General features: G+C 38.3%; 1 protein-coding gene and 1 long non-coding RNA gene across 2 annotated transcripts in view; both read left to right on the top strand.

Moving 5' to 3' along the window:
* Nucleotides 1-12,275, top strand: part of LOC134799162 (uncharacterized) — a 409,935-nt gene that overhangs the window by 1,415 nt on the left and 396,245 nt on the right. The window lies entirely within an intron of this gene.
* On the top strand, nt 5,542-10,395 carry LOC134799090 (uncharacterized). The gene is made up of 2 exons (XM_063771476.1): nt 5,542-5,643; nt 7,358-10,395. The coding sequence occupies exons 1-2, from the start codon at nt 5,602-5,604 to the stop codon at nt 9,914-9,916; spliced, it is 2,601 nt and encodes an 866-aa protein (XP_063627546.1). The 5' UTR covers nt 5,542-5,601; the 3' UTR covers nt 9,917-10,395.

Genomic DNA, 12,275 nt, shown 5'->3' with positions numbered 1-12,275 from the left:
CCCAAACCACCAAAAATCAAATAGGCTGCTATTTAACTGATCACCAGATTTAATAAAATTTAATACCAAAAAAATCTATTTTACCACCCTAAAATCATGAATGATCACCAAAATTATAACACCATTTTAATGTGAAATGATTACCAATTTTGTTACATTTTACTATCCTTTTAAAGGAAATGACACTAAAATAATCATTATTAACCCAAAAATAGTCAATGATTACCAAATTTCAATCCCCATTTAAATGTGAAATGATAACCAAATTTTTACATCTTGCTATCCTATTAAAGCAAATGGCTCCAAAATAATCATTGTAAACGCAAAAATAGTAAATGATCACAAAATTGTAACCACATTTTAATTAAAAATGTGCAATCATTTAATATATCGTTATCCTATTAAATTAATTAATCCACTTCGTCACCTTTTTCTAGTAGCATTTTATTTCTGTAACAGTCGCAGTTCTAACCTAACCTAACCCACTTTTCTAGTAGCATTTTGTTTCTGTAAGGGTCGCAGTTCAAACCTAACCTAACCCACTTTTCTAGTAGCATTTCTTTTCTGCAAGGGTCGCAGTTCAAACCTAACCTAACCCACTTTTCTAGTAGCATTTCGTTTCTGTATGGGTTGCAGTTCAAACCTAACCTAACCCACTTTTCTAGTAGCATTTCTTTTCTGTAAGGGTCGCAGTTCAAACCTAACCTAACCCACTTTTCTAGTAGCGTTTCGTATCTGTATGGGTAACAGTTGAAACTTAACCTAACCTACTTTTCTAGTACCATTTCGTTTCTGTAAGGGTCGCAGTGCTAACCTAACCTAACCCACTTAACTGATAGCAGTTTAACTTACTTTTCTAGTAGCATAACGAAATGCTACTAGAAAAGTAGATTAGGTTAGGTAGGTATGCGGTGCGGGCTACGGGGGGTTGAGCGGGAGGGGCTAGTAATTTTGGCATCAGTTTACTTTATTTGGTAATATGTATAAATTTTTTGGTAATCATAGTGGTTTATTTAGGTGAAAATATCGCATTAATTTGGTCTTCAAGATTTGGTGATCATTAATGATTTTTGGTGATCATTCAATGTATTTGGTATTTGAATACAATTTGAAGTGCAGTCGTAATTAATGTGGTGGTACTTTTGTATTTTTAGGCCTTATTTTTTTGGTGTTCAGTAATTTTTTTTGGTAAGCATGATTTTTTTATTTAGGGTACCAAAGTATTTTTTGGTGGTCATTATATTTGTAGCCAATCAAATATAAAAGGAATGGAGTTATGACGTATTTTTAGGGTTCCGGACCTCAAAAGGAAAAAACGGAACCCTTATTTATAGGATCACTCGTGCGTCTGTCTGTCTGTCCGACCCATCCCCCACTTTATCTCTGTAACTACTGGGTCTAAAATTTTGAAAAAAATACACAAAATAGTAATAATAATAACTCCACGGCCGATTCGGCCACGACGACTGCTATCAACTCCGTTGCTGTCTCTGGTGTGCTCGCAAGTGGCTGACGTAGCCTATCTTATTACTTAAAGTTCGCGAACATTGCGGGCATGTGAGCACACCATTTGTGTAATTATAATGTATTGCCGCTGGTGGTCTGGCTTTTACTTCGTCGCGCTTGGCATCCAGCTCTAAGCGCCGTCGCGATTCAAATTCGGTTACGTTGGCATTTATTGCTGCCCGCCATTCCGTTCGTATGGCTGCCTGCTGCTCCCATCGCGAGGGCTCTATACGACACTTTTTCATGTGCCGCTTAAGCACATCTTTATACCCGAGGAATTGGCCGCCCTGTTTCCGCTTGCCCTCCTCAAGCTCGGAATAAAAGATGCGCTTAGCCACACGCTGGTCGTTCATCCGTGAAACGTGACCGCACCACCGAAGCTGACGTCGCATGAGGTATACCTCGATTCCACCCACATTTGCTCTACGCAGCGCCGAAAATCATATTAGATGTTGTTAGTTTCTTTGTTTTCTTGCTACATCGACCGCGAATTGAAAGATGCGGAGGCAGCCACGGTTACTACCATCCTAGCGTTTTGGGGTGAGCATTTTTTAGGGCACCTTTTCTAGCCCCCTCCCTGGCTGAGCAGGGAAAGTAGTGCCTCCCTAAATAGGGCTGCTTTGCCGCTCCAGGTGCTGCCGAGACCGTTCTGTCCCCCCAGTGCAGAACGAAAACGACCACGGTGTATTACAACACCCCTGGAGCCGCCTGTGTGCAGGCCTCAGACAAAGTCCAGTCTGCATCGGACTGTACCTCTCTACTTCAGCCCATCGCCACAGGACTTTTAACACTATTCGGAGTCCAAATTCGGAAGCAGTCAGGTGCGCAGGATATATTCCAGTGCACAAACGCACGCGCAAACGCAGGTGCACTTACTCGTCCTCCCCCATCATGACCCAGTGGAACGGAGAACCGATACGACCGGAGATGAGATCAGATGATTTGTCTGGCCGATGATACCTATATGCCCTCTATCATCGCCCTAGGCCATCCACATTGCCTTAATTGTTATCCCGCCGGGTCCGCCAAACTCGAATGCATATCTGCGTTGAGTTGCCTTCCCCGCCGGGATAAACTTTATGCATTAGAAGCGGGAGGGTTCCACTGCATAACCTACCAAAGGCAGGGTCCCCTCACTAGTTTAGCCCGCGAACCGACGCGGTTTACCGGGGTGTGGCCGATGCAGGCATAACGATAAAAGATAAAGATAAAAAATAGTTTATTCAAGTAGGCATATTACAATGCGCTTATGAACGTCAAATAAACCTTTACCGGCTGCAACCGTACACCTCTGCCCCGAGAAGATTTAAATCCCCCCTCAATTGGAGGAGGGTATCCCAATATGGGACCGGCAACAAACTCGGCGGGACACATCTTTTCAAAACATTATTACATCTTATAATTAACATGCATTACGAGTAATTAAGAAAAATACAATTTAAATTACTATAGAATTCATGCAATTATACTCAGTGAGTACATAACTTTATACAAATACGTAGCTCTTTCAGAAAACATATCAAATTCTTACAAAAGGAAAAGAAAATAAAACCAATAAAAGAAATGAGAATACATATTATATGAATCTGGCTGATTGTTATGAGATGCTTTCATACAATTTGATGTGCTTTCTTACCTGAGCTGAGTCACCTTTAACTCTACACATAATACAATGCTTTTAATTGCTACTTGTCGTTATATAGTACTTTACCTATAGATGACAAGAATTACAAAATAGTACTTTACCTATTATATATGACAAGAAATCCTTTTAGAAATGTGCAGTCAAGCGTGAGTCGGACTTATGTACGGAACCCTTGGAACGCGAGTCCGACTCGCACTTGACCGGTTTTTTTTGTATGTCTACTCACCTTGCAACGAATCGCATGGGATTTTTTTTTTATTTTTTTTAATAAATATTATAGGACATTCTTACACAGATTGACCATTTGACCAAGTCCCCCAGTAAGCTCAAGAAGGCTTGTGTTGAGGGTACTCAGACAACGATATGTATAATATATAAATACTTAAATACATAGAAAACAACCATGACTCAGGAACAAGTATCTGTGTCATCACACAAATAAATGCCCTTACTGGGATTCGAACCCAGGACCATCGGCTTCACAGGCAGGGTCACTACCCACTAGGCCAGACCGGTCGTCAGATTTTGATAGGTAAGTAACGCTTTTTATCAGTCAATAGGGTTGCCAACTGTCAAAGGGTTGCATAGATGGCGCCAGATGAAAGCTGTCATCCAGGCCATACATTTCCAAAAATAAAACAAGAATTTGTCACAATTCTGGGAATACCTAAACTTGCTCAGAATCATCAATACAGTGCATCATACCCAATTAAAGATGGATTTTAATTGAAGACGGGTGCGGTATTATGGTGATATTACCGTTTTAGTAACTTTCTCTTGACTTATGAAATAGCCTACATTTGTTTTTAACAGGTACCTAGGTAGGTGGGTTTTTTTTGTCAGAGGTGGAGGTAATCCTCATTGGATACTGCCAGCCCGGTTTTGGCAGCATGTCCGACTCAGCTGGGATTGCTCCAGCTGCCTACGGACTAAAACCCTCCACCCTGTCCAGTGTTATGTTTCCGAAAACGCGGCGCTATCGGTATACACGTTGTTTTCGGGTGTGTTACTGTGTGATCCGGGATATAGTGTTTGTATAGTGTGAATGTAAAGTGTGAAGTGTGTGTACAGTGTACCTACATGAAAAGTTACAGGTGAGTTATAATGTCATTTGAGTTTATGTACCGTTAAAAGATTTTAAATTGTAAATTTGTCCTAAAAATATTTACGAAATCCTCCTCAGTTACCTTACCGACAAATCTATTGTTCTAGCGTTTGCAGACTGCATTGCAGGAAAAGCCACGTCCAGAGGCTGCATTCAAGGATCTGTCGTCGGTCCTGTCCTCTGGAACCTTATTTATTTATTTATTTATTTATTTAGAAATGTAATTCAGGCAACAAGGCCCATATTACAAATACCTTACACCTTACCTACCTTTTACCTTATTCTTGATGAGTTAGGTGGGTAAGTAAGTAAGTAAACACTTTATTGTACGAAAGAGAGGGAAAAAGGTACATCAGATATAACATAAAATGTAGGTAGGTAGGTATAGTATTTTCACAAAGAATAAAATTGTTTTAGTATAATGTTCGTATAATTATTATTAAACAAAACCGTGTTGATTTTTATATCCCAAACATTATTTTGGTATAAATTGGAAAACCTAAGAAAATACTCTTACTAGACGAGAGCTTATGCCTGCATGGGGTTCAAATTACAAACGTCGCAGTGTAAATAGGCCAATCAAAAAAATCCAAAGATCGAAAAGAAGCGTTATGAGGAATTAATTACCAGCAAGCTGGAAATCATTTTAATACCTTCATTAGATCCTAAATTCGTATAATCCGAGTTTGCTCCATCCCAGGAGGTTCGGTAAATTTTGGGGGCCTTAGGAGATATATTTTACCTTGACTGGACTGGACAGACTGGACTGATAAAACCACTCGATGTAGAAGGGACCCACCATCAATTACAATGTCACTACCAGCAAGGTTGTTGTGGATCAGACACTGGTGAAAAAAAAAATCGTATTACAAAAAAAAATCGTACACGATTATACAAAAAAAAAAAGAAATTCAAAGTGGCGGCCATTTATTACAATCTTTGACTACGAACTCATAAGGTATCTTTCGGATTCGCAGATGTCATCATTTTTATCATGATTAGAGCAAATTTTCCGTCGGACGTACCGTTTTTGAACTACAAGCAAAAAACTGAAAAAGAGCAAAATTTTTTCCACAACTCCTGGAATGGAGAAAACTTGGATTACGCTAATTTAGGACCAACTGAAGGTATTAAGACGATTTCCAGCTTGCTGGGAATTAATTCCTGGAAAAAATCTAATTTGATTGGCCTAAAATTCAAAAGTGTAACAAATTAACTTTAGCTGCCATTGCAAATCACTTAATTGGAAAATGATATTGATTAACCGGATTCCTATATTAAGTATTATTTTTCCTATAAGTAGGTATTTTCAATCAACTGCTGCAACCGATCTGGGCATCAAAATATGCGTGTATATATTTATATATTATTCCTGCTAGTATCAGTGGTAAGTAAATAAGTTTTGTTTTAAAACAGTTGAATTAAAGAGTGTTTAAGAATATACCTATTAAGCCTAGAATAAATTTAAAAGTGGAAAAATTACTGTCTTGGACTTGGAACTCCGGTGGCCGTTTAAGAAGCGTAACCACAGAATAACTAATAGTACTACCGTACAGAAAATTCACTCCTCCACAAAAGTCAGATTTAGGTATAAAATTATACCTATACTCGCCGCCTGCAACAAAATTGAAACTTATAACCGCGCACGAACGTTGAATCTTCTTTGCGCGAGCGCCACGTGACACGACTATCGTGCGGTCGAGCGGCAGCCCACTGCCATATACACCTGCCGGCCCGGGCGGGGCGGCGCGCTGGCAAAATGTACCTAAACTGCGTAGTGACACCGCCCTGGTGTAACACTCTTACGGTTAATGTCGCTAGGGTAGGGTAGGATCGTTCGCAGACGTTTCTGCTTGTAAAAAAATAAAATATACCTATTAATAATATAATCAATCATAGTAAGAGATTAGGTAAATACATTGTCGGAGACTTTCTCCTGAGAAGTAGGGTGACTGCTATAGTTATTGGCCTCTATATAGTTAGTGGCCACTCTTCGCAATAAAGGGGCCCACTGATTAACAGTCCGCCGGACGGTATCGGCCTGTCAGTTAGAACATGGTTAGAACAAAATTTTGACGGTTCCGAACAACTGTTAATCAGCGGGCACCTTAAGGCTTCAATTGGCTTGTTTCTTTCTGATTTGTTAGTAGTGGCCAATAACCAATAACTATAGCCACTCTATATCTATGTATAATATTTACCTGACGTTTTTTGTAGGAAGATAGCAAAATTGTGTTTAGATATAAACATGTGCCAATTACATTTTCACTTCGACGAGTTTTAAAAGCGTGGTCGTGGTATACTTAGGTGGTGTTAATGGGACCCAATTCTATGGCGCAAACCAACGGCCCAATTAGATATGTCAGTGTCAAAAGTGACGTTTTGTTTGACACTGACATATCGTATCTAGTCGTAATATTTAATATTTGACGTATCTTAAAGTTCGAATCGGGCCGCAACGTTGTGACTCAAATTGAAGTATCAGATTAGCCATATTACTTGATTAGTTATTAGACATGATTAGACGGTAAACGATAGGTACCTATGCCAGACGTGGCTCACTCCGCGATTTCGTCGCTTTGCTACAGGTACCTAGCTAAAAGTACATCCGTTCCACACCAATTTTGGTGGTTAGTCATAAGCCGCGCGTGGCGCTGTCGCCACCTAGCGGCCATATATGTCCTGATCGTAACAGACGCGTTTTGTTAGAGAGTGAGTCTTCTGTACCTAGTACTATTATTTATTCTGTGCCTATACTTAATAAAAGTAAGGTAGGGTAGTAAAGTAAAGTACTTTATTCATCCCGAGGACGCTTATCACTAGTAGTAGTACTCAGACAAATACATAGAACTGGTAAGTCTAAATTACATTAGGTAAAATTCTTCATTCCATCCAGACATACAGTCCACACGATTACGATTATAGAAAATATTTCCTCTAAATTAAGGCACATCACAAATGAACTAAACTTTTTCAGAAATTAAGAATCTGTATTCTGCATGGTCACTGAAGAAATTCAGATAGGTATTCAGTTACCATAGAGATTATTTCATACAAAAAGACAGGAATTTGTAAAGCTGAAATAAATATATGTTTTGCAGATCTCCTATGGATATGGAATAGGAGAGCAAGAGGAGCAAGATCAAAATGATCCAAAATTTCAAAAATTGGCCGAAGAATTAGTACGTTACCACTTGAATGTAACGAAACAGGACACGAAAAAAGTAACAGTGTCTAAGGTTACTACACAAAGAGTGGCAGGACTCCTCACTAGAATAAAATTCCGTGTTTTACTCGTCAACGGTAAATCGTCTATGTGTGATGCTGAAGTATGGGACCAACCTTGGAAAGATTTGAGAACTGTAACTTATAAATGTGACGCGCTGTTTTCCAATAAACCACTAAGCTCAAGAGTCTATTCTCAACTCGCAGGAACACGGGACCCTAAAAACCCTAAATACCTACGTTTAGCAAATCGGGCTCTTGATGTATTCATTAATACTCGAGACAGTAAACTTTTTAACAGAGAAGATATAAAATCAGTATCTGTAACAAGTGTGAAAGTAAAGATAGATTCACAAATAACAAATGCCCTTGTTTTCGTTGTTACCACTCTCAATAATGGTCAATTTGAATGTGAGGGTGTAGTTTTGGAATCACCATGGAAAACATTCGATATGCCTGAAGTTACTGATGTAAATTGTGATATTAGCAAAGGAGGTGCAACAAATGGTGTCCTTATGGGGCAGTCAGGTAAAAATCAACAGTCTGGCGGCCAAGAGCGTCAAAACCCGAAAGACTCTAAATATAAACGGTTGGCGGAAGAATCTTTTAAAAGGTACCTTCAATCGCACACCAATGTTAAAATAACTGTTAAAAAACTAACGGTCGACACAGTAACCACCCAAGTGGTAGCTGGAACCATGATACGCATTGATTTCCATGTTGATCCTACCAAAGGGCCAACAGTTCCTTGTAAATCTGAAATTTGGGAAAAAGTTGATGATAAATTAGATTTTAACGTGATATGTCATTTGGACGATAAAAAAATAGGAGGTCAAAACGAGCAAAACCCTGAAGACCCCAAGTATAAACAACTTGCAGAAGAATCTTTTCAGAAATATCGGAAAACTCATATTGGCCCCCTATTTGTTGTTAAAGAGATTAAAGTGACCAGAGTAACCACACAGGTAGTTGCAGGTGTAGCCACAAAACTCGATTTCAGTGTAATTACTGACTCGAGCTACATGTACCATTGCCATTCTGAGGTTTTGGAACAAACATGGCGTAAAGTTAAAGATATTAAAGTTATATGTGACCCGCTAAACAAGTTATCTGCTTCTGCAAACCGTCCGAAAGTTAATGATGATGTTGATGAACGTGTAGGCGGCCAAACCAACGAAGATCCCAAAGATCCTAAGTACAAGAAATTAGCAGAGGAATCTTTTAAGAGGTACTTGCAGTCGCACACCAATATTAAAATAAATATTAAAACAGTAACGGTCGACACAGTAACCACCCAAGTGGTAGCTGGAACCATGATACGCATTGATTTCCATGTTGATCCTACCAAAGGGCCAACAGTTCCTTGTAAATCTGAAATTTGGGAAAAAGTTGATGATAAATTAGATTTTAACGTGATATGTCATTTGGACGATAAAAAAATAGGAGGTCAAAACGAGCAAAACCCTGAAGACCCCAAGTATAAACAACTCGCAGAAGAATCTTTTCAGAAATATCGGAAAACTCATATTGGCCCCCTATTTGTTGTTAAAGAGATTAAAGTGACCAGAGTAACCACACAGGTAGTTGCAGGTGTAGCCACAAAACTCGATTTCAGTGTAATTACTGACTCGAGCTACATGTACCATTGCCATTCTGAGGTTTTGGAACAAACATGGCGTAAAGTTAAAGATATTAAAGTTATATGTGACCCGCTAAACAAGTTATCTGCTTCTGCAAACCGTCCGAAAGTTAATGATGATGTTGATGAACGTGTAGGCGGCCAAACCAACGAAGATCCCAAAGATCCTAAGTACAAGAAATTAGCAGAGGAATCTTTTAAGAGGTACTTGCAGTCGCACACCAATATTAAAATAAATATTAAAACAGTAACGGTTGACAGAGTAACCACCCAAGTGGTAGCTGGAACCATGATACGCATTTATTTCCATGTTGATCCTATCACAGGGTCGACGATTCCTTGTAAATCTGAAATTTGGGAAAAAGTTGATAATAAATTAGATTTTAACGTGATGTGTCAGATGAATGATGTAAAAGTAGGAGGTCAGAATGAGCAAGACCCCGAAGACCCGAAGTATAAACAACTAGCAAAAGAATCTTTTCAGAAATATCGGAAGACTCATCTTGGCCCCCTATTTGTTGTTAAAGAGATTAAAGTGACCAGAGTAACCACACAGGTAGTTGCAGGTGTAAGAACTAAACTCGATTTCAATGTAATTACTGACTCGAGCTACAGATACCATTGCCATTCTGAGGTTTTGGAACAGCCATGGCGTCAAATTAAAGATATTAAAGTTATATGTGACCCGCTAAACAAGTTATCTGCTTCTGCAAACCGTCCGAAGGTTAATGGTGATGTTGATGACCATTTGGTCGGTGGCGAAAAAACCCAAGATCCCAAAAATCCTAAGTATTAAAAATTTGCCGAACAATCTTTCGAAAAGTATCGACGTGATCATATTGGTCTTCTTTTTACAGTTAAAGAGCTTAAACTTATTAAAGTAACCACTCAAGTAGTTTCAGGAGTAATAACTCGACTTGATTTCAAAGCGATTTCTACCAAAGGCAATGTATTACAATGCCATTCTGAGATTTTATATCAACCATGGTTACAAAATAAAGATATTAAAGTGAATTGTTTCTCACCTTCTAAACTAACGCTATCTAAATCTGCCAGCAAGCTAAAAGGGGGTTTTAACATAATAGATGAAGCAATTACCGATTACTTTGAAAATTTTGATACTAAGCGATGGAGAGTTGAGAATAGCGTGATGAGGAGTTCTAACAAAACACGGACACGTTATGGTAAAGAAGATATTAGTTATTTTAAAGTGGACGTATTCGCATCCAACAGCTACGGTGATTACAGTTATTATAATTGCAGTGCGGTCTTTGCTACAAATAAACGGAATGAAGAGATCCTAATTGGCGTAAATTGTAATAAAGATACTTCTCTGATGGGTAGAACTGATTGGATGGATCCTTCTGATAAAATGTATTTAACTTTAGCCGAAAAAGCGATAAAACAATACATTAGAACTACAAATAACAAGGTTGGTCTGAGAGGAAAGTATGACGTCGTAGTTACTTTCGCTGCCAGTAGTTTAGCCGCAGGAACGTGGTATGCCATTAATTACGTGGTTCGACCGCTAAAGGTGGATGTAAATGGATTGAAGTGCTATACACGTGTTTGGGAAGACTTGAAAGGAAAACAAACAATCACTGAAGTAAATTGTGAATATAATAATACAAATCAAAAACGGTTCAAACGGCATTGAAATTATAGTCACTGAGGAGTTTATCAACGATTTGATAATGTTTCTCTCCCCTGTAACACAAGAGATATCATTTACTATAGTTTCCTATTTCGGAATATCTGTAAAAGTATAATACCTACATAGGTATTTTAAACGTAACCATAATTCTTCACATAAATAAAACATGTTTCCATTTAACTTGATTTTATTATAATTTTACCAGTTTCACGGATTGAATAATCTGTTGTCTCACAACTGTTTAAATTCGATTAATTTTACGGATATCCATAGGTACTAATCCATACCATCCATAATAGTATTATAAATGCGAAAGTGTGTCTGTCTGCCTCTTATCTCTACACGCTTAAACCGCTGGACCAATTTAGTTACAATGACAATGTGGTATAGAGATAGTTTGAATCCATGGGGAAGGTCTAGGATAGATTTAATCTCAAAAATAATCCCATTACGGTAGGCGTCCACAGGGCCCCATGGCACGCATCGGACGCATCGCACGCGACGGATTTTATAGTATTCTTTGTATGGAAAGTCACACAAGTGCGTCCACTAATCCGGCACGATGCCGATCATATCGAATACGACGAAAATAATAAATAAATAATAAATATTAGGGGACATCTTACACAGATCAACCTAGCCCCAAACTAAGCAAAGCTTGTACCAGCTTGTACCAAAGACATATGTAACTCCGTATAAGATGAATAAAGTCTAAGAAAAAACGTGCCTCGGAAATCAAGAAAGTCATTCTCGGATAGATGGCGCACACACCTTTGGCCTATGGTCGGCTAGATGGCGTTGACGACACCGTTTTATATTTAACAATTTTAACACATAGGTATCAGTGAATGAACATGGAACAACAACAAAATCATTTATCCACATATATAATTTTTTTCGAAAGTTTTATACGTTTTCATTTTGAGTTTTAGTCGTGTGTCGATAGATGGCAGTAAATTTACTGTGACTACAAAATTTACTGTGACAGGACCCCTCTTTTTTTGATTGTACTATGGGTGCTAAGCGACGATATACATACTTATATAGATAAATACATACCTACTTATATACATAGAAAACACCCACTCAGGAACAAATATCATTTGTTCATCACACAAATAAATGCCCTTACTGGGATTCGAACCCAGGACCATCGGCTTCGCAGGCAGGGTCACTATCCACTTGGCCAGACCGGTCGTCACTTAAATATTACTAAGTAGGTATAAAGTTGTAGTTATTTCTTGAGGTAACTTTCAATGAACAATTGAGCTAAGTAAGTATATAAATGGGTCGGCATCGGGAGTAAAAAATCCTCAAAAAATCAGAATGGAAATATAATTCCATAATGGAAATATAATTTCCATTCTGATTTTTTCAGAATGGAAATTGGACAAATCTATATTGAAACACATTTTTATTGCTAATAATCATAAAAAATAACAAAAAAAACTTTGGAAGTGAAACTCCCTAGGGTCAAAATGTATTACTTTCAACCCGCTTC

This window comes from Cydia splendana, chromosome 18 (assembly GCF_910591565.1).
Source record: "Cydia splendana chromosome 18, ilCydSple1.2, whole genome shotgun sequence".
NCBI lineage: Eukaryota > Metazoa > Arthropoda > Insecta > Lepidoptera > Tortricidae > Cydia > Cydia splendana.
The sequence above is the reverse complement of the archived record's forward strand: the minus strand, read 5'-3'. Positions and strand labels throughout refer to the sequence as shown.

Coding starts and splice junctions, on each gene's coding strand:
- LOC134799090 (XM_063771476.1), top strand. CDS start 5,602: ATGCGTGTATATATTTATATATTATTCCTGCTAGTATCAGTG. Junction 5,644..7,357: donor TATTCCTGCTAGTATCAGTG/GTAAGTAAATAA, acceptor TATGTTTTGCAG/ATCTCCTATGGATATGGAAT.